General features: G+C 40.2%; 1 protein-coding gene and 1 long non-coding RNA gene across 2 annotated transcripts in view; one reads left to right on the top strand and one right to left on the bottom strand.

The window, feature by feature from the left end:
* Positions 1 to 21,192, top strand: part of SLC19A2 (solute carrier family 19 member 2) — a 31,786-nt gene extending 10,594 nt beyond the window's left edge. Inside the window, exons 3-6 of the mRNA XM_043485830.1 lie at positions 15,505 to 15,727; positions 16,814 to 17,006; positions 17,369 to 17,510; positions 19,762 to 21,192. Of these exons, the coding sequence (XP_043341765.1) occupies positions 15,505 to 15,727; positions 16,814 to 17,006; positions 17,369 to 17,510; positions 19,762 to 19,890 (687 nt within the window). The 3' untranslated portion in view covers positions 19,891 to 21,192. The remainder of the gene's footprint in view (positions 1 to 15,504; positions 15,728 to 16,813; positions 17,007 to 17,368; positions 17,511 to 19,761) is intronic.
* LOC122452319 lies at positions 3,718 to 27,489 on the bottom strand. Its single transcript, XR_006272650.1, has 3 exons — positions 27,392 to 27,489; positions 19,225 to 19,320; positions 3,718 to 3,943 (listed from the first exon to the last, which is right to left on the bottom strand). It is a non-coding gene; the product is annotated as an uncharacterized LOC122452319 (long non-coding RNA).
* Between the last annotated feature and the right edge of the window lie 340 nt (positions 27,490 to 27,829).

The following is a 27,829-nucleotide window of genomic DNA, read 5'->3' on the forward strand; positions in this document are numbered from 1 at the left end:
AAGTAATTTAATTGGAATCGTCAGCCCTTGTCTTAAATCTTCATAGTCTAGGCATTAAACCCTAATTACCTTCATCCACATTTTCCTATTGTATGTAGAAGAAAATCCAAAATTCTTATCATGGCCTATAAGACCTTATACAGTTTGGCTCCTTGCTAGCCCCTCTGCCCTTGTCTCTTAATTGGGCTGAAACACATCAAGCTTTTCTCACCTCGGAATTTCATTCAGGAGGTTCTCTCAGTCAGGGCTGCCTTTCACTCTGATTTTCATGGCTGGTTCTTTTATGTCACTCAGGTCTCAACTCAGACATCCGCTTTTTAGAAAGCCATTTAACGTTCTTAGCAATCATTACTTCTCCATATAAAAGTCGCCTGCTAGCCCATTCCCTGTTTACTGTCTTTCTGTAGTATTCCTACTGTAAGATCTCTTGTATGTATATATTTATCATCTATCTCTCTTACTCCAGTGTAAATTTCAGGAACTTTCCTATTGTCGCCAGTGTCTAGAACATTGCCAGACAGATTGTGGGCACGCAGCTGACTTTATTTTTTGGGCTCCAAAATCACTGCAGATGGTGATTGCAGCCATGAAATTAAAAGACGCTTACTCCTTGGAAGAAAAGTTATGACCAACCTAGACAGCATATTAAAAAGCAGAGATATTACTTTGTCAACAAAGGTCTGTCTAGTCAAGGCTATGGTTTTTCCAGTGGTCATGTATGGATGTGAGAGTTGGACTATAAAGAAAGCTGAGCACCAAAAAACTGATGCTTTTGAACTGTGGTGTTGGAGAAGACTCTTGAGAGTCCCTTGGACTGCAAGGAGATCCAACCAGTCCATCCTAAAGGAGATCAGTCCTGAGTGTTCATTGGAAGGACTGATATTGAAGCTGAAACTCCAATACTTTGGCCACCTGATGCAAAGAGCTGACTCATTTGAAAAGACTCTGATGCTGGGAAAGATTGAGGACAGGTAGAGAAGGGGACGACAGAGGATGAGATGGTTGGATGGCATCACTGATTCAATGGACATGAGTTTGGGTAAACTCTGGGAGTTGGTGATGGACAGGGAGTACAGTTCATGGGGTCACAGAGTCGGACACGACTGAGTGACTGGACTGACTGACTGAGGGACTATTTGTTGATTGCATTAATGAGTCATGATAAACAGAATATAAAGGAAACCAACATTTACTGAGCACTTGTTACATACTGAATAATACTTATCTAGGCAATAACCTGTTGAAGTAAGAATTAATTTTCGTTTTACAGAAAAAAACCCTAAGATTTGGGAATTTTTCTCATCTGAGTGTAGACAAGTATGCTGCTGATTGATCATCTTAGCTCCCATATATTTTGACGTGGGTACCAGATACTGTGCCCCAAACCTCAGATTCATTATCTCATTCTTATTAAAATTACTGTTACTAAAACTCTGTGATAAAAGTGTCAGAGAGACAAGATGGCGGAGAAGTAGGGTGGCCATGGAGGACATCTCTCTCCACGAATACATTAGGAATACACCCTTAGACAAAAAAGTGCATGCAGAAACCAGCTGAGAGAGGACAGAAGTACCTGACCCATGGAAAAGAATATATAGAACCACACAAAACTTGGTGGGACAAAGGAACTAGGGAGAAAAAACAGGAGTGTTAGGAGGACTGGACCTGTGCTCAGCAGGTGGGGGAACTGAAGCAGGGGTCTGATCCCCACAAAGGGGCAATTGTCTGAGTCAGAGGTGAAACATTTAAGGTTGACAGTGAAACAGCTGATCTGTGGCAGCCTGAATGGAATGAGGACTTCCCTAGTAGCTCAGACGGTAAAGCGTCCGCTCGCAGTGCAGGAGACCTGGGTTCAATCCCTGGTTGGGAAGATCCCCTGGAGGAGAAATGGCAACCCACTCAAGTATCCTTGCCTGTAAAATTCCATGGACAGAGGAGCCTGGCAGGCTATAGTCCATGGAGTAGAGTCGGACATGACTGAACAACTAACACACACACACACACACACACACACAAATGGAATGAGAATCAGACAGTCCTTGCCACAGCCATACATACCCTGGGCAGGGATGCAAGTCCTCTAGAAGGCACTGCAGATGGGAGCTGGAGCGTAGGGATTGTGGAGCAATCCCAGGGCCAGGGCTGCTGTTCACTGTGGAGAGACAGACCAAGGAGATGTGGAGGAGGAGACTGTGGTGGGAAATGCCTGTGGAGGAAAGTTAGGCAGCCATGGAAGCCAGGCGATACTGCTGAGTCATGTGTAGGGGGTGGAGCCATCACCATAGCCTCTCTCTCTCCACACACCAGCATCGGCAGCTGAACAATAGACAGGCTGGCCCATCAAATGCCTGATACACTGGACTACAGAGCAGGACCCCACCAGGGTGCCCCTTTAAGTGACTGATGTGCCAATCTACAGGGCAGGACCCCAGCCAGGGGGGCCCCACTATGTGCCTGACTCACCGAACTCAGGCAAGCGAGCCCTCTAGGTGCCTGAACGGGCGGAGCTGTGGAGAAAGACTAGCCAAAGAGGCCTCCTGATCACCAGCTACCAGAGGCTTGGAAGAAGACTCTGGTAGGGCCCTAACGCCTACGGCTGAGGCAGTCTGTGTCCCTGCACATTTGGTGCTGCACAGGGTCCCCGCAACCCAAGCAGCTGCACCACCGTCCTGCTCAGCCCTCACTGGGCAGAGCTGCCACAGGCAAAAACGTTCTGGCGTCTGTGCATGTGGGGCTGCCTCGGTCGTGTCCAGTTCCTTGCAACCCTGTGGACTGTGGCCTGCCAGGCTTCTCTGTCAGGGGGGTTCTCCAGCCAAGAATACTGGAGCATATTGGTCAGTACTGGTTGCCATACCTTCTAGAGCACTATGTTTTCTGCTGCCCTAGCCGCCAACTCCCCTGAGTACCTGGTGCTGCCAGAACCCCAGTGACCCAAGCAGCTGCACCACCTCCACGCCTGGCCCTCACAGGGGCAGACCCAAGTCCTCCAGGGCAGCCTCAGGAGCAAACCCCAGTGGACGTCCCACATGTAGAGTTGAAAATAAAACCACACTTGAAACCCAGGGGCAGGGTGGCTAAGGAAGAAGACCCAAAACCTTTCCACCAGCTGCACAAGCTTCAGGTTAAATCCACATGATCAACTAGGCAGACTCTGTCTCTATGGAAAATATAAAAGGACACTGAGAGCTCCCACAAAGGAAAACACACTAGTTCTGATAGCTGTGTGTGGAGCCGAGAACACACAGGAGTAGGACCAGATTGGAGTCTGAGCTGCCCCCACAGCAGGTCCAGAGACCGGCACAGTGTTGGAGGGCATCCTGGGGAGGTGAGGTGGACTGTGACTCCCAGCAAGGGCAAGGACCCTGACGGCAGTGACTCAAGAAAAACAGTTATTATTCTTATGTTTTGACTTGTTCTGTAGTTTCCCTTGGATTTTTTTCTTTTTTCTTTTCCTTCCCCCCTCCCCCATTGTAGCTGTCGATTTTATGGACACTGTGAAATCTAATTAAACTTTTTGTTGTGGTCCTTTAATGGACCAGAACCTGGTGGTCCAGAGTTGATAAGAAAGTGAAAGAGAGAGCCAAAGGGAGGGAGAGAGAGAGAAAGAAAGAAGGAAAGAAAGAAAGACACGGGGACCCAAGTTCTGATGGAGCAAAGGTGCTTTAATAATCTTTCTGTGAGTATATATAGGCTGTTGTATAAGGAATTTCTTTCGACAATGATAAAGATCAGAAAACCAAATGTACAGCAACCGTTACCAAGGGAACAAGGGATTAACAATGGTCATAAAGTCAGGAGACAATCCATATCTCAAGAAGGAGGATCGAGACTAAGCTGTTTTGTCGTAAGGAGAATGTTTACTGAAGGAGATCCACGCATGTCTCATCCTATGACCTCAGTCCTGGGAGCGGCATGCCTTTCCACTAGTTTCTGTTGCTGGAAACTGATAAGGAACAGAGAATTTATGAGAAACAGCATGTAGGAATCCTCCTGTTAAACATTCCCTGGCAGTTTTTGAATATTTTTTCTTTTTTTCTATCACACTTTTTATTGTTCTTATAAACCTCTGCCTGTACATTGGGCTTTTGCATTCCTGTAGAGTTTTGCTTTTTTTTCTTCTTTTTTTCTTTTCTAATTAAAAATTTTTTAAGCCTATTATTATTTTTTCTATATTTATTCCTTTGTTTGCTTTTCCTACTGTTCTTTTCCCCTTGCAGTTAATCTTTAATGTATATCTACCTATATTTAACTTTGCATATCTAATCTTTCTTTTCTTTCTTTCCTTTCCTCTCAAAATATTTGTTAGTTTTGTTTTCTTTGCTTTATTCCCCGCTTGGCACCTTGCCTTAGTTTTGTTTTCCAGTTTGTGCTTTAGTTAGTTTTTGTCTTAACTGGTAGATATAATTTTTGGTTTCCTTTGTTCGCTGGGTCAATCTATTGTACTTTATTTTTGTTGGACTGTTTTGATTTTGCTTATGAGTGTATATGTATATTCCATTATTTTAATTATTATTTGCCTGATTTTGTAACTGCCATTTGGGGTTAATCTTCGGTTTTTCATTTTGAGGTATTTATTTTAATCTCATTTAATGCCATAACAAATCACTTGTGGAATCTTCGTTCCTGACCAGAGATCAAGCCCTGAGCCTTTCGAGTGGGAGCACTGACTCCAAGAACCTAGACTACCAGAGAACTAACCCTAGGGAGTATCAAATACTGAGAACTCACACAAAGGAAACCACTTGAATACAAGACCCAGCATCACCCAACCACCAGTAGCACCCTGTGCAGGATGCCTCATCTAAACAACAGACAAAACAAAACTACAAACTGAACCATCAGCAGACAGGATTACCACCTCACTCAGCCTTGCCCATCAGAGGAAAAACAAAACAACAATAACAACAAAAAACTCAGCACAAATCTCATCCTATACAAAGCTTACACAAACCACTGGACCAACCTTAGGAGGGCAGAAACCAAAAGGAAGAAAGAATTCAGCCTTAAACCCTGGGAAAAGGAGACCTCAAACACAATATGTTTAAAAAAAAAATTATGAGAAGGCAGAAAAATATTGCACATCTGAAGGAACAAACTAGAAACACAGAAATCCAAATAAATGAGGAGGAAACAGGCCAACTACCTGGAAAAGAATTCAGAGTACTGATAGTGAACCTGAAAGTTGCTCAGTCGTGTCCGACTCTTTGCAATCCCATGGACTGTATAGTCTGTGGAATTCTCCAGGCCAGAATACTGGAATGGATAGCCTTTTCCTTCTCCAGGGGATCTTACTAACCCACGGATTGAACCCAGGTCTCCCACATTTCAGGCAGATTCTTTACCTGAGCCACAAGGGAAGCCCAAGAATACTGAAGTGGGTAGCCTATCCCTTCTCCAGAGGATCGTCTCGAACCAGGAATCAAACTGGGGTTTCCTGCATTGCAGGCGGATTCTTTACCAACTGAGCTATCAGGGAAGCCCATAGTGATGGTAAAGATGATCAAAAACCTTGAAAACAGAATGGAGAAAATGCAAGAATGAATTAATAAAGACCTAGAGGAATTAAAGAATATACATACAGAGACAAACAGCACAATTATTCAAATTAAAAATACCCTAGAAGGCATCAGTAGCAGAATATCTGAAGCAGAAAAACCAATCAGTGAGCTGGAAGATAAAATGGTGGAAATAACTTCTGAAGAGCAGAATAAAGTAAAAAGAATGAAAAGAACTGAGGATAGTCTCAGAGACCTCTGGGACAATATCAAACGCACCAACATTCAAATTATAGGGGTTCCAGAAGAAGAAGAGAAAAAGAAAGGGTATGAGAAAATTCTTGAATGATTATAGTTGAAAATTTCCCCACACGGAAAAGGAAATAGTCAAGTCCAAGAGGCACAGAGTCCCAGACAGGATAAACCCAAGGAGAAACACACCAAGACACATACTAATCAAACTAACAAAGACTAAACACAAAGAAAGAATATTAAAATCAGCAAGGGAGAAGCAGTAAGTAACATACAAGGGAAACCCCATACATTTAACAACTGATCTTTCTGCAGGCCAGAAGGAAATGACAGGATATATTTAAAGTACTGAAAGGGAAAAATCTACAACCAAGATTACTCTACCTGGCAAGGAACTCATTCAAAATTGAAGGAGAAACCAAAAGCTTTTGACAAGCAAAAGTTAAGAGAATTCAGTACCACCAAACCAGCTTTACAAAAAAATGTTAAAGGGACTTATATAGTCAGAAAATACAAGAGAAGAAAAAGTTCTACAAAATCAAACCCAAAACAACTAAGAAGATGGCAATAGGACCATATATATCAATAATTACTTTAAATGTAAATGGATTAAATTCTCCAACCAAAAGACACAGACTGGCTGAATGGATACAACCTGTCTACAAGACACTGACTTCAGACCTAAAGACACATAGACTGAAAGTGAGAGGATGGAAAAATATATTCCATGCAAGTGAAAAGCAAAGGAAAGCTGGGGTAGCAATCCTCGTATCAGACAAAATAGACCTTAAAATATAAAGAATATTATAAGAGATAAGGAAGGACACTACGTAATGATCAATCCAAGAGGAAGACATAACAATTGGAAATACCTATGCACACTCAACATAGGAGCACCTCAATACATAAGACAAACACTAACAGACATAAAAGGAGAAATTGACAGTAACACAATAACAGTAGGAGACTTTTAACACCCCATTCACACCAAAGGGCAGATCATCAAAACTGAAAATTAATAAGGAGACACAAGTCTTAAATGATACACTAGATGAGATGGATCTCATTGATATCTTCAAGACATTCCATCCAAATGCAGAAGAATACACCTTCTTCTCAAGTGCACATGGAACATTCTCCAGGATAGACCACATCTTGGGTCACAAATCAAACCTGAGTAAATTTAAGAAAATTGAAATTGTATCAAGCATCTTTTCTGACCACAACACTATGAAACTGGATATCAATTACACACACACACACACACAAAACTAAAAAAAACACAAACAGATGGAAAATTAAAAAATACGTTTCTAAATAACCAACAGATTACTGAAGAAATCAAAAGGGAAATCAAAAAAAATTTCTAGAAACAAATGACAATGCAAGCACGACAACTCAAAACCTATGGGATGCAGCAAAAGCAGTTCTGAGAGGGAAGTTTAGAGCAATACAATCCTACCTCAAGAAAAACATCAAATAGACAACCTAACTTTACACCTAAAACAGCTGGAAAAAGAAGAACAAAAAGCCCCCGAAATTAGCAGAAGGGAAGAAATCATAAAGATCCAAGCAGAAATAAGTGAAAAAGAAATAAAAGAAGCAGTAGTAAAGATTAATAAAACTAAAAGCTGGTTCTTTGAGAAGATAAACAAAATTGACAAACCTTTAGCTAGACTCATGAAGAAAAAAAGAGAAGAATCAAATCAACAAAAGTAGAAATGAAAAAGGAGAGGTTACAACAGACAATGCAGAAATACAAAGGATTATAAGAGCCTATTATGAGCAACTATATGGCAATAAAATGGATAACCTGGAAGAAATGGACAGATTCTTAGAAAAGTTCAATCTTTCAAGACTGAACCAGGAATAGAAATTATGAACAACCTGATTACAAGCACTGAAATGGAAGCTGTGATCAAAAATCTCCCAAAAAAACAAAAGCTCAGGACCAGATGGCTTCACAGGAGAATTCTGTCAAACATGTAGAGAAGAGCTAATACCTGTCCTTCTAAAATTGTTTCAAAATATTGCAGAGGAAGGAACACTTCCAAACTCATTCTACAAGGCCACCATCACCATGATATCAAAACGAAAGACGACACAAAAAAAGAAAATTACAGGCTAGTCTCACTGATGAACATAGATGCAAAAATCCTCAACAGAATTTTAGCAAATAGAATTCATCAACACATCAAAACACTTATACATGATGATCAATTTGGGTTTATTCCAGGGTTGCAAGGATTCTTCAATATGTGCAAAACAATCAGTGTGATACATCATATTAATAAATTGAAAGATAAAAATCATATGATCATCTCAATAGATGCAGAAAAAAACCTTTGACAAAATTCAGCACTCTTAAAAAAATGGGCATAGAAGGAACCTACCTCAATATAGTAAAGGCCATATATGATAAGCCTTCAGCAAACATTATTCTCAGTGGTGGAAAAACTGAAAGCATTCCCCCCTAAGATCCCCCTAGAGTGTCCACTTTCACCACTACATAGTTCTGGAAGTCCTGGCTACAGCAATCAGAGAAGAAAAAGAAATGAATCCAGATCGGAAAAGAAGAAATAAAGCTCTCACTTTACTCACTTTACAGATGACATGATACTGTACATAGAAAACCCTAAAAACAGTATCAGGAAATTACTAGAGCTAATCATTGAATTTAGCAAAGTCTCAGGATACAAAATCAATACACAGAAATCACTTGCATTTCTATATACCAACAATGAAAAAATCAGAAAAATTAAGGAGTCAGTCCCATTCACCATTGCAACAAAAAGAATAAAATATCTAGGAATAAATTTACCTAAGGAGAGAAAAGAACTGTACACAGAAAATTATGAGACACTGATGAAAGAAATCAAAGACGACATAAACAGATGGAGAGATATTCCATGTTCCTGGAACATGGAAGAATCAATATTTTGAAAATGACTATACTACCAAATGCAATCTATAGACTCAGTGCAGTTGCTATAAAATTACCCATGGTGTTTTTCATAGAAGTAGAACAAAAAATTACAGAATTCATATGGAAACACAAAAGACCCCAAATAGCCAAAGCAGTCTTGAGAAAGAAGAATGGAACTGGAGGAATCAACCTTCCTGACTTCAGATTATATTATAAAGCTACAGTCATCAAGACAGTATGGTACTGGCACAAAAACAGAAATATAGGCAAATGGAACAAGATAGAAAGCCCAGAAATAAACCCATACACCTATGGGTACCTTATTTTTGACAAAGGAGGCAAGAATATACAATGAGGCAAAGACAGCCTCTTCGATAAATGGTGCTGGGAACACTGGATAACTACTTGTAAAAGAATGAAATTAGAAGACATCCTAACACCATACACAAAGATAAACTCAAAATGGATTAAAGATCTAAATATAAGACCAGTAACTATAAAACTCTTAGAGGAAAATATAGAACACTCAATGACAGAAATTAAAACAATCTTCTCTGACCCGCCTCATAGAGTAATGGAAATAAAAACAAAAGTAAACAAGTGGGACCTGATTAAACTTAAAAGCTTTTGCACAGCAAAGGAAGCTATAAGCAAGGTGAAAAGACAGCCCTCAGAATGGGAGAAAATAGTAGTAAATGTAACAATTGACAGAGAATTAATTTCTAAAATATACAAGTGGCTCATACAACTCAATACCAGAAAAACAAACAACCCAATCAAAAAGTGGGAAAAAGACCTCAACAGACACTTCTCCAAAGAAGACATACAGATGGCTGACAAATACATGAAAAGGTGCTCAATTTCGCTCATTATTAGAGAAATGCAAATCAAAACTACGATGTGTGAGGTGTGTTGTGAGATATCTAGTTGATACATACCTAGCTATTACAATAGCTGGAACATGGAAGCAATCTAGATACCCATCGGCAGATGAATGGATAAAGAAATGTGTGTGGTGTGAGATATCACCTCACACCAGTCAGAATGGCCATCATCAAAAAATCTACAAACAAGAAGTGCTGGAGAGGATGTGGAGAAAAGGGAACACTCTTGCACTGTTGGTCGGAATGTAAATTGATACAGCCACTATGGAAGACAGTGTGGAGATCCTTAGAAGACTAGGAATAAAACCAGTATATGACCCAGCAATCCCACTCCTAGGCATATACCCTGGGGAAACCAAAATTGAGAAAGACACATGTATCCCATTGTTCATTACAGCACTATTTACAATAGCTAGAACAAGGAAGCAACCTAGATGTCCACTGATAGATGAATGGATAAAGAAAGTGGTGGTAGATACATACAATGGGCTAGTAGCCATAAAAAGGAACGCATTTGAGTCAGTTCTAATAAGGTGGATGAACCTAGAACCTACTATACACAGTGAAGTAAGTCAGAAAGAGAAAGTTAAATACCATATTCTAACACATATATACGGAATCTAGAAAAGTGAAAGTGAAAGTCACTCAGTCGTGTCCAACTCTTTGTGACCCCATGGACTATACAGTCCATGGAATTCTCCAGGCCAGGATACTGGAGTGGGTAGCCTTTTCCTTCTCCAGGAGATCTTCCCAACCCAGGGATCAAACCCAGGTCTCCCACATTACAGGTGGATTCTTTACCAGCAGAGCCACCAGTGAAGCCCAAGAATACTGGAGTGGGTAGCCTGTCCCTTCTCCAGCAGATCTTCCTGACCCAGGAATTGAACCGGGGTCTCCCTGCATTGCAGGTGGATTCTTTACCAACTGAGCTGTGAGGGAAGCCCTAGAAAAATGGTACCAAAGAATTTATTTGCAGGGCAGAAGTGGAGAAAGAGACAGAGAATGGACTTATGGACATGGGGAGAGGGGAGGAGAGGGTGACATGTATGGAAAGAGAGTAATACAGAAACTTACATTACCATGTGTAAAATAGATAGCCAACGGGAATTTGCTGTATGTCTTAGCAAACTCAAACAGGGGCTCTCTTTATCAACCTAGAGGGGTGGAATGGGGAGGAAGATGGGAGGGAGGTTCAAACGGGAGGTTCAAAAAGCCATGTATACCTGTGGCTGACTCATGTTGAGGTTTGACAGAAAACAACAAATTCTGTAAAGCAATTATCCTTCAATTAAGAAAAAAAAAATGTCACTATCTCCCTTTTACAGATGAGGGAACAGAAGCTTACATTAAGTATCTTACCCAAAGGCACCTAGAAAGTGGCAGTCAAAATGCCCACCCCAGACCTAGTTGACTCCTAAAACCACTACAGTAGAGACTCCCTTGTTGCAGAGTAGTAACTTCTCAAGCTTAAAAAAAAAAGGCATCAAAACCTTCAAATAAAATCTGAAATTAGATGCCCCATGGGGAGTTCCCTGGTGGCTTAGTGGTTAGGATTCTTGGCTTTCACTGTTGTGGCCCATGTTCAAACCGTGGTTGGAGAACTGAGATTCCACAAACCATGTGGTGCAGCCAAAAAAAAAAAAAATGCCTATGTGATAAACAAGTGAAAATTGAGCTGAGGGATGGTGTGAATAGGCAGAACTATGAAATATTGCATGATCCTTATTCTGGTGAGATTATCTTAGCATTTTAGGGAGAAGATGGCCTTTATTTACTTAATTTCAATAGTCACCTCTTAAAATATATGGCTAATAAACATTTTAAGATGAAAAAGAAAATTATACTGACTTTATTTAGAAGATTCATACTTAATTTTTAAGTAAACAATACAGAAAACTACATAAAAGGAAGTCATCTGAACTGCTGGGTGCAAAGATTACCACTGTTAATATTTTATTGCCCTTTCTAAACATTGCTGTTGTATGTATTCATTTTATAGTAAACAAAAGTATAATCTACATGTTTTACAACTTTGTTTTTTTACTCATTGCTAATATAATACTCACCTTTCTGTCTTTTTATGTCAGAATAGTTTTCAGAATCCAAAGAATTAAAGCCATAATGGTAAAAATGACTGGTGGGAGATTTGTGTTGGGCAGGACTCTGCCTTTCCCACCAGGTTGGCCCTGAGTGCTAAAAGCTGGAATCAGAGAGACTTGTGTGAGGGACAGAGTTTGTCTTTTGAACTTTTCTACTTTTTCCCCCTCATTTGTGGTCACAACCTTTCCCTGATTGTCTCCAGTTGGACCCCTGCCAAGATATGTCTGAGTTGGGATGGTGGGGAGGATGTGTAGCCCCTCCCTTCTGCAGCTTAATGCCCTTGAAACTTAGATAGGTGTCATCCCCCCTGAAAAAGAGTAGCCAAAGGCAGATCTCTGTGCCAGCTCAACAGGTTTCCAGTGCTTCACTTTCAGGCTTATGAACTAGGGCTCTATGAGATACCAGACTGAGCCAAAAATGAGTATTCCTAGGATAAGATAAGTGCACAGCAGGCCAGAGCAGGAAAGTGTGTCCCAGAAGCCTTTTCTGTTGGAAGAAAACTCTATCATTGCTGACTCATAAACACACCTCAAAAGTGCTGCCTTCTGTCCTTTTGTTCTTGTTTCCTTTGAATGTTGTTCATCAGTATTGCTCTATTCTAATCTTGTGTCTCCCAAAGTCTGTCTCAAACATTCTTCCGTGATATATATTTGGTTCCTTTCCCTTGAAACCAGGTGTACTTTTATCTGTCCCTCATTGTATACATTTTAACCATTTTGGATGGTGAAATATCAATAGCTGAGGAAATAATGATAGTCTTAGTTTCATCATAAAAAATTTGTTCACTGTTTACAGCAAGAATTAGGATTGTGTCCTTCAAAAGCACTTAACAGAAGACTTACTCTTGAAAATTTCCATCCTTGGTTGATTACAGACAAATCTCCTTCTGCATATATACAACTGAGCTAAGAAAAGAGTAATTATTTAACTTGACATTGTAAACACTTAACTATAACTATTAAAAGGTTCTGTTTAAAGAGAAGGGGCTACACAGAAATTAACATAAAATGACTTGGAGTTGAATATAAAACCTGAAGCCATAAAAATGCTTAGAAGGAAACATAGGTGATACACTTGACATCTGTCTTGGCAATGATTTTTTTTTTTAATTTGACAACAAAAGCAAAAATTAAGTGGGACAGCATCAAACTAAAAAGCTTCTGCATGCCAAAGAAAAACATCAACCAAATGAAGACAGACTACTGAATGGGAGAAAATATCTGCAAATCATGTTTGATAAGGGGTTCATATCCAAAATATATAAGGAACTCATACAACTCAAGAGCAGAAAAAAAAGAATCCAATTTAAAAATGGGCAGAAGACCTGAACAGACATTTTTCCAAAGATGTTTGGATGGTCAGCAGGTACATGTAAAGATGCTTAAATCACTAATCAGGGGAATGCAAAGCAAAACCACAAGGAGCTATCACCTCATACCTGTTAGGATGGCTATTTTCAAAAAAATAAGAAATGTGTGGGTATGGAGAAAAGGAATCCCTTTTGCACTGTTGGTGGAAATGTAAATTGGTGCTGTCACTATGAAAAACTGTGTGGAAGTTCCTAAAAAAAGTAAAACTGGAGCTACCACAAGCTCCAACAGTTGTACTCCTGGCTACATATCCAAAGAAAATGGAAATACTAACTCAAAAAGATACACCTACCAGTTCATTGCAGCACTGTTTATAATAGCCAAGATGTGAATACAACCTAAGTGTCCAAGAGTGGATGAATGGGTAAAGAAAATGTGGTATACTCACATATATACACACACGGAAACATTATATAGCCACAGAAAAACAAATGAGGTCTTGCTATTAGCAACAACGTGGATGGACTTGGATGGATGCTAAGTGAAGTAAGACACACAAAAATATTGGGTTGGGCAAAAAGTTTGTATGGAAAAATCTGAACAAACCTTTGGCCAACCCAATATCCTATGATCTCATTTATATTTGGAAACTAAAAACAAAACAAAAAAACCTCAAGCTCATAAATACAGAGAATAGATTGGTGGTCGCCAGAGGCAGGGGCTAGGGGATAAGCAAATGGGTAAAGAAAGGGGAGTCAAAATATTCTAAGTCCTAGTTGTAACTAAGTTGTGAGGATGTAATGTACAGCATGGTGATTATAGTAAGTAATACTGTATTGTTTATTTGAAAGTTGCTAGATCTCAAAATTCTCATCACAAGAAAAAAATTACAGCTATGTACGGTGACAGATACTGACTATACTTACTGTGGTGATCATTTCACAATGTACAAATACAGAATCATTTTGTTACACACCCAGAACTAATACAGTGTCAAAGGTCAGTTATACCTCAATTTTTTTCAAATAAAGGAAGTTTCATGTTCAAGACTGGCTTCCCCCATGGTTCAGTGGTAAAGAATCCGCCTGCAATGCAGGAGACACAGGAGATGTGTGTTCGACTCCTGGGTCAGGAAGGCCCCCTAGAGGAGGGGATGGCAACCCTAATTGCCTATTCCAGTATTCTTGCAGAGCAAACCCCATGGACAGGGCAGCCTGGCAGGCTACGGTACCTAGGGCCGCAGAGAGGTGGACACAACCCTCAGTCTCTGATGCAACTGAGCAGCAGCAGCTTGTGCAAGACGTGGCCGCCAGCCAACTAGCAGATTGAGTCATGCTGCTGCCATCCATGCAGATAATCTATAACAGGGCTCTGTCTCACATCCTTCCTCTTGAATGCTGCTTCATAGTTAGCTTCCTCTTGGTCTCTGGATTCTCTCCCTTTGCCTACCTGTGTTAGCTGCAAAATTTCCTATATTCTGAGCAAGCTTCCGAACTTAATGGCAACTTGTGGTAGATTGACCTTTGACATGATTGGAGTTGGCCCAAAAGTTTGTATGAAAAAAAACGAAATGGGTAAAGGGGAGTCGAAAGGTACTGAGTTCTAGTTATAAATAAGTTGTGGGGATGTAATGTACAGCATGCTGACTGTAGCTAGTAATACTGTATTGCATATTTGAGTATGGTGTCTGGACTCTCACACTGACTTCTTGACATAGTCCAGGGATAATGGAACATGGCTCAGTCACGTTTTGATTGACTCAGTTACATGCATAATAGCTTTGTTACCTCATTATTATAGTGACGTTTCCTGTACACACTGGGAGAAAAAACATAAGGGAGAAAATTAAAATCACTGATTACCCCCTCACCCAGAGAGAACTGCTGCTGATATTTTAGTTTGTTTTTTCCTAAGACTTCTGTTTTAACCATTATCTTTCAGTGAATCTGATAGGTTCTCATTCATGAACTCTACCTGAACAGTGACTTACTGGTGGATGTTAAGTCACTTCAGTCATGTCTGACTTATTGCCACGCCATGCACTTTAGCCTACTGGGATTACTAATTATTGTTTATTCTTAATGCTGCTTGCCCCTGTGTGGGAAGATGTGGAATGTCATCTCCCTTTGACTGATGTCTGCAGTCTCTGATCATCTTTCTACCTTCATTTTGTAAACAATGTATTGTTTGCTGGAGGTACTAATGTATATAGAACATTTAAAGCAAAATATATTTTTCCTCCAAGAGGGAATAAATGTAATTGCTAAGAAGTTGATATATATATATATATACACACACACACACACATATGGACATGAGTTTGAGCAAACTCAGGGAGGTAGCGAAGGACAGGGAAGCCTGGCGTGCTGTAATCCATGTGGTTGCAAAGAGTCGGACACAACTAAGCAACTGAACAACAACATATATGAAAGAAGCAATTTGTTTTCTCAAGGAAACAGAAAAAAGTCTGCTGAATAGAAAGTTGAGTCTACACAACAGCTTTCTGCCCAGTTGCTTTCTTCCCTTTTTCTGGGTAGGAATCCACGCCAGACCGTCTCCTTGTGCTGAAGGTCCTGTGGAATGATTTCCTGGTGTGCTACTCCTCCCGCCCTCTGCTCTGCTGGTCTGTGTGGTGGGCCCTCTCCACCTGTGGCTATTTTCAAGTCGTGAACTACGCACAGGGCCTGTGGGAGCAGGTGATGCCTTCCCGCCATGCTGCTATCTATAACGGCGGTGTGGAGGCCGTTTCAACCTTACTGGGTAAGCAGTGGTGGGCGGTAGGGCAGGTTGGGTGGGGAGAGTCCTCTGGTAGTTTAGTTGACCATGATCAGAGTTTTCCTCCCCTCTCAAATTTGAAGTCACCTCAGAGAATGGTTTGTTTACTTTGTTTACTCTGATTTTATCATTAGGATGACAGTTCAGAAGTGTGCATTCAGGGAGGACTATGACTAACAAACTTGAATTCTTTATAACCTTTGGGTAACCTAATGTAAGGATCCTGTAAATTGTTTTCTTACCCAGGTTTCCTTTATCTCTGATTTACTGCGTGCTTCTGCCATGTGTGAAACTTCGAGCAACACTGTTCAGTACTTTAACAATAGTAGCTAGTATATGTTGTGTTGCAGGTGCTGTTCTAAAGACTTTATGTATATTAACACCATCCTCACAGAATTCCTTTGTTGCAGTTATTACCCCCATTTTCCAATTAAGGAAGCTGTTGAAAGATATGTTAATCACTTGCCCAAGGTCATATAGATGGTCAGTGGTAAAGTCGAGGTTTGAACTCAGAGCCTATGTCCTTGGCCATTAGCATCTGTCGTTCCTTTCTAATTTGTTGATCCACCTCATAGGTCTTAGAAGATCATACAGGACTTCTGTGAACACTTTTAACTGTGACCAGCACTTAGAAAGCACTCCATACCATTTAGCTCTCATTATCCTCATCATCGTCATTTGACCACGTGATGAACTGCCCCTCGGATGGGAGGAGAGATCAACCATCCTGCCATGTTGCCAAGCTACAGGCAGGATGGTTCTCTTTGACTCTTGCCTCTGCCTCCACCTCAGTAGCTTTCTCTTAGCAGCACCCCTGGTTCTGTGTCCTCCTTTTCCATCTCATTACCCACTGCCCTAATTCAGTCTCTCATCATCTCTCCATGGCCTCATACTGTTTATTCCATCAGATCCAAAAATCTCTGCCTAACTTTCAAGGGCCTCCATAATCTTGAGCTACCCTGGTTATAAATTTAAAGAGCTTAAAATGTCATCATCTAAGGTGAATTTTTCATTTAGTGAAATAGTACTTGTTTAGCAAAATGAGTAATTACTTTTCTTTTTGTTTTGTAGGTGCTGTTGCAGTGTTTGCAGTCGGTTACATAAAAATATCCTGGTCCACTTGGGGAGAACTGGCATTGTCTCTGTTCTCTCTCCTGATTGCTGCCGCAGTGTATATCATGGACACTGTGGGTAACATTTGGGTGTGCTACGCATCCTACGTTGTCTTCAGAATCATCTACATGTTACTCATCACGATAGCAACGTATGTATTTCGATTCAAAGAAGCATTAGGAAGAGCTGTAACAGGATTAACTTTTTGGTTTCTTTATAAATTAAATTTTCTGGTTCAAGGGCAAATGGGAGGAAGCATTATACCGTAAGGGCATTATCAGTTTTTCTTTTGAGGAAGCATTTAGGCAAGTTTCATTTATTTCCTTGTTCATGTTTCTACTGTTTTCAGACATTTGCGTGAGGTTTACATCATTTAGCAAAAGAATACTCTTCACTTGGTTGGGAAGGGAATTGACAGTAGAAAAGTATGGGCTACTTTTCACATTTGAAATAAAAAATGTAACTATCCTTGAAGTAATTCTTATCTATGCATTCTTTTTTTAATTTTTTAAGTTTTCAGATTGCTGCAAACCTTAGCATGGAGCGCTATGCCCTGGTGTTTGGTGTAAATACCTTCATTGCCTTAGCACTGCAGACTCTGCTCACTCTAATTGTGGTAGATGCCAGTGGCCTTGGCTTGGAAATTACCACTCAGGTAAGGTCTGTTTCAATACTGAAGATGTTATGGGTTGATCAGGGTAACAGAAGTGGAGCATGCTTCAGGGAAACAAATTCAAACACTATAGACAGATAGAAAATTGAAAGTAAAAGTGTTCTTTCCTTCCTTCAGTTATCCCCCACCCTTAGTTCCTTTCTACCAGGAGGATGCTGAGACCATCATCTCTTTGATGAGGCCCTAGAACATTTCTAAGTGTGATTATCCAGCCTTGTGGAGCTGAGAGGTAGTGTTGGTTCCATCTGGACCTAGACCTTCTGCTTCCTCACCCAGTGTTTCCCTCCATTTTTAATTCTGTGCCTGGAATACTGTATCCCATGTTTGAGATGCCTGCTTCACTTGAGAGCTGAGTCTCCTCCCTTCTTTAAACACCCCCCACCCAAATACCAAGGTAATGACTTGCTATTGATGACTAGCATTACACATGACCTATTGAGAAAACACCTGTACAAACACCCAGAGACAGTGTGAATATGTTTATTCACTCTGGAATTGTATAGTTGTATATGGCTTCATTCATTGTGAGTTGTAAATAGGGCTTGGGATGTACTTTAGCAAAATGGGCAATTGAATCAAAAAGTGCCTACCCCAGCTCATCTCAGCTCAAAAGATTCTATCTCCATTGTTCTTCCCACTTACGTATTAGTTTTCCTAGAATACAAAGACCTGATATGTTAGTAGTAATTAACTTTGTTTTTACTGAGGAGATCTAAAAGAGAAACAATAGGTAATGTGTGTTGGGTGCCTTCTGTGTGCCAGGTACTTTATATAGAATTTTGCAGGGTTGCTGTCAGGATTAGACGTCAAGAAAATGAATCTGAGAGATGTGTTGTTTAAGGTCACGGTGAATAATAGTATGGCAGAACCAGGATTCAAAGCAACATCTGACTCAAAAGCCTAGGCATCTCCCTCTGCAATATGCTGCCTCAGAAAAGGGTGGGGGAAAGGTGGATAGAGCAGAGGAATGGGAGCTTATTACTGTCTTTTAAGTAATTATGACTTATGTGTTTCCCAGTTACTACCTGCAATAAAAACATTGGGAAGACCTCTCAAGGGTTAAGTGCTTTCATTTGGGATGGAGGGTAGGAGAGTAAGTGCTTGTCATATCGCTATAGAAGTGGTGGGTTTAAATATATGGAATAATAATTTTGTGGGCTATGCTCAAACTCATGACCGCCATGATTAATTAACCAATTTCCTATAGGAAAATGTATCCAAATCTTAAAGGACTTGGCTCAGAGGGTTAGGCTTCCCAGGTGGCGCTAGTGTTAAAGAAGTCTCCTGCACTGGCAGGAGAGAAGAACTTAAGAGAAGTGAGTTCGATCCCTGGATCAGGAAGATCCCCTGGAGAAGGAATTGGCAACCCACTCCAGTGTTCTTTCCTGGAGAACCCAATGAACAGAGCCTGGTGGGCTACAGTCCATGGGGTCGTGAAGGGTCAGACATGACTGAAGCGACTTAGTATGCACGCAGAGAGGGTTAGAGCGACATGCTTACTGGATCCATGAACCGGCTTATCAGTATTTAGTAAGTTATTTTAATAAGAAAATGATGATGTTGATAAATCATATAATCACATTAAAAAATGGCTTACACATTCAAAAATGGCTTAATAAGAAAATGATGATGTTGATAAATCATATCACATTAAAAAATGGCTTTATAAGAAGATTCTTATAAAAAGTTATCTTACAATGGAATATAGTTGACCTTCTACTGCCCTCTTCTGGGAAAGAGTGGAAATTCTTGATCTTCAGAATTTGGCCTGATGTCAGCTTGAGTTAGTTGACTGGAGGGTAGAGACCAGGATTCATTTAGAACAGCAACAAAAATGAAAACCAGTAATATTAACAGGATTAGCATTGAGTTAATAAATATTTACATACAGAATCCCATTCCTTCCCAACAACTCTGTAATCAGGATGTATTATGAATTACAAAACGGGTTGTAACTGAAGCTGAGGCTCAGGCACTGAGTCTCTGCGTCCAGGCCACACAGCTGGTAAGTGGGTAGTTGGGGTGGCACCCCGGCAGTCAGGCGCCAGTGTCGCCATGCTGTCCTGCCTCGAATCCTCAGTGCCTGGCACGTTGTGTAAGCACACAGTGCTTTTTGAAATTGTATTGAGAAACTGAACGTATCTTTAATGATAGAGTCTGTTCACATATATGTAATAGAAGAGCTGACCTTCTAGTGGATAATTCTGTAAATTACTTCTCCCCCCCTCTTTAGTTCTTCATCTATGCTGGTTACTTTGCACTCATCGCTCTGGTTTTCCTGGCTAATGGTACAATCAGTATTGTGAAGAAATACAGAAAGCAAGAAGATCCAGAATCAAGTTCTCAAGTGACCCCCTCATAACATACTGCAAATGAGCTTCATATTGCAAGAATTCTGCACAACCGCTGTGACCGGATATATTTAATTTTTTAAAGTGTAGACACATATTTATGAGTATGCATTTCATGGCTTCAGAGCAGCCAGTTGACTATACCTTGTCTTCCCAGAGTAACAGTACAGTTGAGAAATGAAGTATTTGGAATACTTATGAGAGCCAATTTAACAATGCGTTTTTCCTGCTTCAAAAGTGAACTTGCTTTTGAAAACCAAGAATCAAGAGCAGTCAGGCAGCACATGGTAATGTACACATGCTCACAAGTGAGTTTGGTGTTTCATAGGTCAAGTATTCTACTTCTGTGTCTGATTAGCCAGATGCTTGGCCTGTTGGGACCAGGGCTTCACAGGCCATAAGATGTTACAGTCAGAATCGAAATAGTGTTCTAATAGCATCTGCCTTTGTTCAACTTAGTTCTCATGTCTGTGTTACTCATGTGCATTTGTTTCTACAGATGACAACATTTGCCCTGGTTTGGTGTTCTATAAAGAATATGTGTTGATTCTGAGTTACCTTTAAAAATTCATTGTGTAAATACTCTCAGTGCCCATCTTGACTGTTATGTATTTGTGTTGATTTTTCTTAGAAGTATATTTTTACATTATTCATATGCTTCCCAGAGAAGCTAATTTAGTTAAAAAATAAGGCAAGTTTTGAGGCCTACTAATAATATAAGTGACTAATCAGAAAACTTAAGGTAGGTTTACTTGTCTTTTATTCTTCGGTATGAAGGACTATTAATTCTATGATGAAAAGTTACAAAGTGGGCTAAAGGCATAACTAGTCCATTTTGTATCTGCATTCCCTTTTATCTCCAAAATAAAATGGGAAAGTCTTCTCTTAAAATAACTTCATGTCCATTTATGGCATTTATATTATTTGTCCTTCTTATCCAAGATAAAGGTGTCATTAACTATTGGATTATTCCAAGGTCTTTTTCACTAACTGAGCCACTTTATTTTGGTGGGACAGGAACTAGGATGGACTTGTTCCCGAATTTTGTATATTAAATTTGCCTTTGTTTCTAAAGGTGGGTCATCTTGAATATCTGCTTAAAATAAGAATTGCTATTGATTCCATTTCCAAGTTACTTGAAAAATGTTATTATGTGTACATTTAATTGGGAAATTAGTCTACCAAATGACTGCTAGCATATGTGAGACATGATAACTATTTTAAAGCTAAGTTTGTTGTCTTATCTTAAAAAAAAAAAAAAAAACCCTAGGTCAACTTTTTTAGAATGACATAGGTAAATACTGAATAGTAATGTCAAGATTCCAAAACTGACATATTCATTTATGTAAGCAAGAATTCCAGAAGCAAATGAATGAGGATAAGAATGTCCTTTTCCAGTCACCTTCCTTTCTGAATAAGAGAAAGGAGAAGAACGCTAGCTAATGAAGGAAAAAGGAAGCGATATCATAAACAGCAGCCTCAATTTTGCATTTTGTCTTTGTTTTATTTTGCTACATAGGGAATGTGTACTCAGAAACAAGCAGAAAAATGATGTTTGAGGAATTTAATTTTTTTAATAAAATAGACTGTGGCACAGACTATTCATGTAACTAAAGCAGTATTTCCCTGGAATTTAAGTCACAGTTTGTTGTATACAATCAGAGCTTTTACTTATTTAAGAGAATAATAAGTTCGTATCTTGGTGTGTGTGGTACTATTTGTAGAATGCTGAACCCAATTTGCAAGTTGCACTGTATGTGGTTTTGGAAAGAAGTGCAAATAATTTGTTGTACTTTTTATTCAATACTGTATAGACTATACAATTATTTTTTATTAAATATTTTACAGTATATTTTTCCTTGTTTAAAATATTTGTTTTTATGTCTTTGTTGCTCCATGCAGGCTTTCTCTAGTTGTGGGGAGCACAGGCCCTAGAGCCTGCAGGCTTCAGTAGTTGTGGCTTGCCATCTCTGGAGCATGGGCTTAGTAGTTGTGATGCACGGCTTAGCTGTCCCTCAGCATGTGGGATCTTCCTGGACCAGGGGCTGAATCCATGGCCCCTGCATTGGCAGGTGGATTCTTAACCACTGGACCACCAGGGAAGCGCTGGTCTTTACCTTTGACTCTTCCCTCTCATTTCTGTTGTTTTCCCAATTTTTTTCTAGCACCTCACTGTACTGTTTATTTTTCTTGGTCTTCATCTTGGTACCTCTTATATTTTTAGAAGCATTCTCCCATTTAGAAACTAAAAAGACCAATGTTCCCTTCAGTGTTAACTGAATTTTTCAGATAAATGAAATGAAATTGAATCAAAGGTAGAAGGTGCCCTCTTGTTTTGAAAAAATCATAGCCTTTTGGTTATAGCCCCAAACGTTCTGGTACCCACGGAAGCATCTTCTTGCCATCAGTTGAGAATTGTTTTGTTCATTTTACCTGACAAACCAAACCAGTCTTTTCTAATAGTATTTGAATATGTACTTTCTCGTTAGTTCCCATTGCAAAACCTTCATTAAGGTGTTTCATTGATTATCACCAAAGACTTGGAAATTTTTCATGCAAAAAACTTTTTAAGATAAAGTTTTCTGTCCTTATACATACTTTATGTATCTGAACAGGAACCACGCCTTATTTTTGTCTTTTGTTGGCAAAACACATCTTGTGTTTGTGCCCCATGAACACTGAATTATACAAATGATATGTGATGGACTCAACGTAACTACCTGCCAGTACAAAAGCTAAATAAATGCTGTTTTTTAAAAAGTACATCAAAGTAAAGCATTAAGATTAAAATGCCTGTCAATGATGTCTAGTCCACTAGATGCTTTATTCAAGGCATTGTGCTCAAATGATAGAAATTGGGTATCTATTTGTCTTACTTCTTATGGAATCCTAGGGCTTTTCAGATGATGCAGTGGTAACAAACCCACATGCAAATATAGGAGATGGAAGAGACACAAGAAGATCTTCCCTGGGTTGGGAAGATCCCCTGGAGAAAGAAATGGCAACTCACTGCAGTATTCGAATCTGGAAAATTCCATGGACAGAGGAGCCTGGCAGGCTGCAGTTCATGAGGTCACAAATAGTCAGACATGCAGGACTGAGCAACTGACCAGGCATGCATGTGTAATTAGTACTTTACATTTACTTATATAATATGTTTTAGTTTGGAAAGGCATTTGTGAGCATCATCTCTTTTGATTCTGGAAAAAGCATCCTGTGGTAGTCCTAATTCCTCTACTTTTTTCATTAAGTAATGCTGATGGAAGGGGCTTCAGAATACTGAGTTTGCCATTCAAAGCTCTGATTCATTAGGGAAGTTACTCTGGAGCTTCAGTTTATTCTTTTTTTTTTAATATTTCTTTTTACTTGCTTGGCTATGTCTGGTCTTTGTTCTGGCATGCAGGAACTTTAGTTGCAGCATATGGGATCGGCATGCCAATTCTTAGTTGTGGCATGTGAGATCTAGTTCCCTGATCAGGGATTGAACCTGGGCCCCCTTCGTTGAGAGCGTGGAGCCTTAGCCACTGGACCACGAGGGAAGTCCTGAGCTTCAGTTCCCTCATCAGTAAGTGGGGATGATACTTACCTCATGAGACTGTTCTGAAGAAATGAAAGAACATATGTGAAAGCACCTGTCACGTGGAAAAATCAGTTCCCTTCCCCCTCATTCTCTATTAACAATTAGTTTTAGCTGTCAGTCTCAAATGAGCCGACCATTGGAAAAGACTCTTGATGCTGAGAAAGATTGAGGGCAGGAGAAGCGGGTAACAGAGGATGAAGTGGTTGGAGGGCATCACTGACTCAACGGACATGAGTTTGAGCAAGCTCCAGGAGATGGTAAACAGGGAAGTCTGATGTGCTGCAGTCCATGTGGACACAAAGTGTCAGACATGACTTAGTGGCTGAACAACAATCAGTCTCAAAATTGCACTCTCAAGTGAAAGTTCTTTTGGAATGTTTCAAAATAAAAAAGATAGACACTCTCATTTTTTGGTCAAGTTTTATTTAATTACTTTGACATTGCCCTTCTTTGGGACTGGAAAACTCACCTTTTCCAGACCTGGAGCCACTGCTGAGTTTTCCGTATTTGCTGGCTTATTTAGTGTAGAACTTTAACAAATCATCTTTTAGGATTTGAAATAGCTCGGCTGGAATTCCATTTCATTGGAATCAGTTTTCATTCCAATCCCAAAGAAAGGCAATGCCAAAGAATGTTTAAACTACCACACAATTGCACTCATTTCACATGCTAGCAAAGTAATGCTCAAAATTCTCCAAGCCAGGCTTCAACAGTACATCAACTGAGAACTTCCAGATGTTCAAGCTAGAATTAGAAAAGACAGAGGAACCAGAGATTAAATTGCCAACATCTGTTGGATCATAGAAAAAGCAAGAGAATTCCAGATAAACATCTACTGCTGCTTCATTGACTACACTAAAGCCTCTGACTGTGTGGGTCACAACAAACTGTGGAAAATTCTTAAAGAGATGGGAATACCAGACCACCTTACCTGCCTCCTGCGAAACCTGTATGTGGGTCAAGAAGCAACAGTTAAAACCAAACATGGAACAATGGACTGGTTCCAAATTGGGAAAGCAGTACGTCAAGGCTTTATATTGTCATCCTGCTTATTTAACTTTATATGCAGAGTACATAATGTGAAATGCCAGGCTGGATGAAGCACAAGCTGGATTCAAGATTGCCAGGAGAAATATCAATAACCTTAGATATGCAGATGCACCACCCTTATGGCAGAAAGTGAAGAGGAACTAAAGAGCCTCTTGGTGAAAGTAAAAGAGGAGAGTGGAAAAGTTGACTTAAAACTCAACATTCAGAAACCTGAGATCATGGCATCTGGTCCTATCACTTCATGGCAAATAGATGGGGAAACAGTGACAGACTTTTATTTTCGTGGGCTCCAAAAACACCACAGATGGTGACTGCAGCTACAAAATTAAAAGACACTTTCTCCTTGGAAGAGAAGTTATGACAAACAGACAGCATATTAAAAAGCAGAGACATTACTTTGCCGACAAAAGTCTGTTTAGTCAAAGCTATGGTTTTTCCAGTAATCATGTATGGATGTGAGAGTTGGACCATAAAGAAGGCTGAGTGCCAAAGAATTGATGGTTTTGAAGTGTGGTGTTGGAGAAGACTCTTGAGAGTCCCTTGGAATGCAAGGAGATCAAACCAGTCAATCCTAAAGGAAATCAATTCTGAATATTCATTAGAAGGACTGATGCTGAAGCTAAATGTCCAATACTTTGGCCACCTGATGTGAAGAGCCAACTCACTAGAAAAGACCCTGATGCTGGGAAAGATTGAAGGCAGGAAGAAAAGGGGACAACAGGAGGAGATGGTTGGATGGCATCACCAACTCAATGGACACGAGTTTGAGCACGCTCTGGAAGATGGTAAAGGACAGGGAAGCCTGGCATGCTGCAGTCCATGGAGTCGCAAAAGGTCGGATACAACCAAGGGACTGAACAACAACAACATTTAATTACTTAGATGAATTATATCAACAACAATGTAATGATAGCTCATAATTAGATAGTGTTTACTATTTATGACGGTGCTAAATAATGTTCTAAGGGCTTTACATGCTCTATTTGATTTCTGTTATTACCAAATGTTACTGAATTGCAGGTTATTAAAATAACAATTTCTAGTAATACAAAATTTTGTAAGAAAAATTCTGGAATATATTTTGTGAGATACTATTAAAGCTGTTAGGTTTTAAACAGTACTGCTTTTTAAGTTCATGTGTTTACATAGCAAGTTATAAATATGTAATCTTTTATTTGAAATAAAGTATAATTTGAGGTAAAATTGTCATTTAGAAAGCTAAACACTCCCTCTTATTTTTAATTTATATTTTACAAAGTTCTGGGGGTACAACGAAAATGTCATGACTCCAGATTTCAAAGAACTTAAAATGTGTGATAAGAAAAGATAGGATCTTGATAGAAAGCAGAACAGAGAGGCCAACTGCAACACCAGTTAGTGTCAGGTATCATAATGATTTAGAGGCTTGGATCTCAAAAACTACAAGTACACTGGGGGAATAATGGACGACTTCCTGAAGGAGGTGACATTTGAGTTAGTCATGCAGCATGGCCAGAATCTTACAGGAAATTTAGAAAGAGGAACGGATTAGAGTGGAGAAAGAGGCATAAGTAAAGGTATGAAGGTCAGAAAGTGCAGGTTCACAATCAGCAAGGAATATAGAGAGCAGGACAAGGCAGTTTGGGGATCATTTTCTAATGTTCATTAATTGCAGAAGGAAGCAGGGAGAATGATTAAGCTTGTCTTTAGAAATTTAATCTGGCAGCAGTGGAAGATACTACCTAAAATTTCTAGGAAGATACTACCTAAAATTGCTAGTTGGACTGCCATTTTGGGTCCACTAGGTGTCGGCGAGGAAGGCCTTTATGATCCCTAGCAGTGGGAAAAAACAGGACTGACTTGGGGTTATGAACCTTCTAGAATGTGTGCCCCTATTTCAAAAGTATCTTAGAAAGTGTTAATAACCTACCCATGGTCACATGTCTTTGAAGTGGAGAATCCGAGATAGTATTTTTTTTTTCCCCACTTTTATTAAAGTTGCCCCTAAACTTTGCTGATTCATGTTGCTGTATGGCAGAAACCATCACACTATTGTAATTATTCGGGATAGGATTCTGATTCCCACCCTAACACTGCAAACTAACCGTCATTTCCACCCCTGCACCCCAGCAGTTCTGTAAGGATAAGACCCCAGCGGGAAGACTGAGGGGGTGGGAAGGTGCAGTCCTGACTCAGAAGACTGACTGCCAGGGTGGAAGGATGCCAGGCAGGGGTGGGCCGAGGGGCTCTGTTAGAATGGCTGGCAGAGTGACTGTGGGGTAGGAGCCCCGCGGAACGAGTTGCCAGGATAGGGTAAAACAAAGTTGCAGAAAATCCAAGAAGGGATTTCTCCGCCCCGCCTCCCCATGGTCCCCGCGCCCCCTCCCCTCCAGCCCTAGACTGGAGGCGGGCCTGCGGTGGGCGCGGCGCGCGCACTGCCCTGAGTGCCTGCCCTTTACAGCCCGCCGCCCGCCCGTGGGCTGCGACCCATGCCATGTTTTCGCACTCTCTCTTACAGAAACGGCGCTCCAACTCCGCCGCCACTGTGGGAGAGGGAGGTAGGGCTTTGGAAAGACCAGGCTGTGTGCCGCACTTGACAGTTTTCTGTAAGTCCTCCTCTGAAAACCACAACCCCAAACCTCGGCGTGAGGGAAAGCCTGAAGGACCGCTAAGGGGGTGGGTGGGCTGCTGTCCGGGAAGTCAAACGTGTTTGGTAATCAGCATGCTGCTTTGCTGTGCTCAGTCCTGTCCAACTAACACTTACTGAAAACCTCTAAACTTACTCATCTGTTTGATACAGTTCATCTTCTCCTGCCCATACCACCACCAACTTCTTATTCTAACAAACTGCATGACTTGACCATCATTCCTTGCAGAATGCCAAAAGTCTTGGGAGGACCTACCTGCCATGTTCTGGGAGTGTTGACGAAAGTAGACCTTGAGCTCCAGAACAGTATTTACAGATTGAGCACTTGGACAGAGGGCTCCCTGGAAATCCCAGTGAATTTCAACTGGAATAATAATAACAGTGAATTACAACTGAAGGATATAGAAGACACAGAGTCCCTTTGAGGAGTTCTTAGCCCAAAAACTAGAGAGAGAAAAAGGACACTAGAGGAATTTGAATCTCATGGCACCTGTAGCTACAGGAAACACTACACACAGCCCAATTACATTCTAGTCATATTGACATAAAATCTCACACTAAAAGCCTACTTACCTCAGTCCCTATTATCTGATATATCATGTCTAGTCTTCAACAAGTCATGATAAAAGGCAAGAAAAAGCACAGTTTGAAAAAACAAAGAGAGCAACAGGACTAGGCCCAGCTTGAGAGAGTT

Source organism: Cervus canadensis, chromosome 13 (assembly GCF_019320065.1).
Source record: "Cervus canadensis isolate Bull #8, Minnesota chromosome 13, ASM1932006v1, whole genome shotgun sequence".
Taxonomy (NCBI): Eukaryota; Metazoa; Chordata; class Mammalia; order Artiodactyla; family Cervidae; genus Cervus; species Cervus canadensis.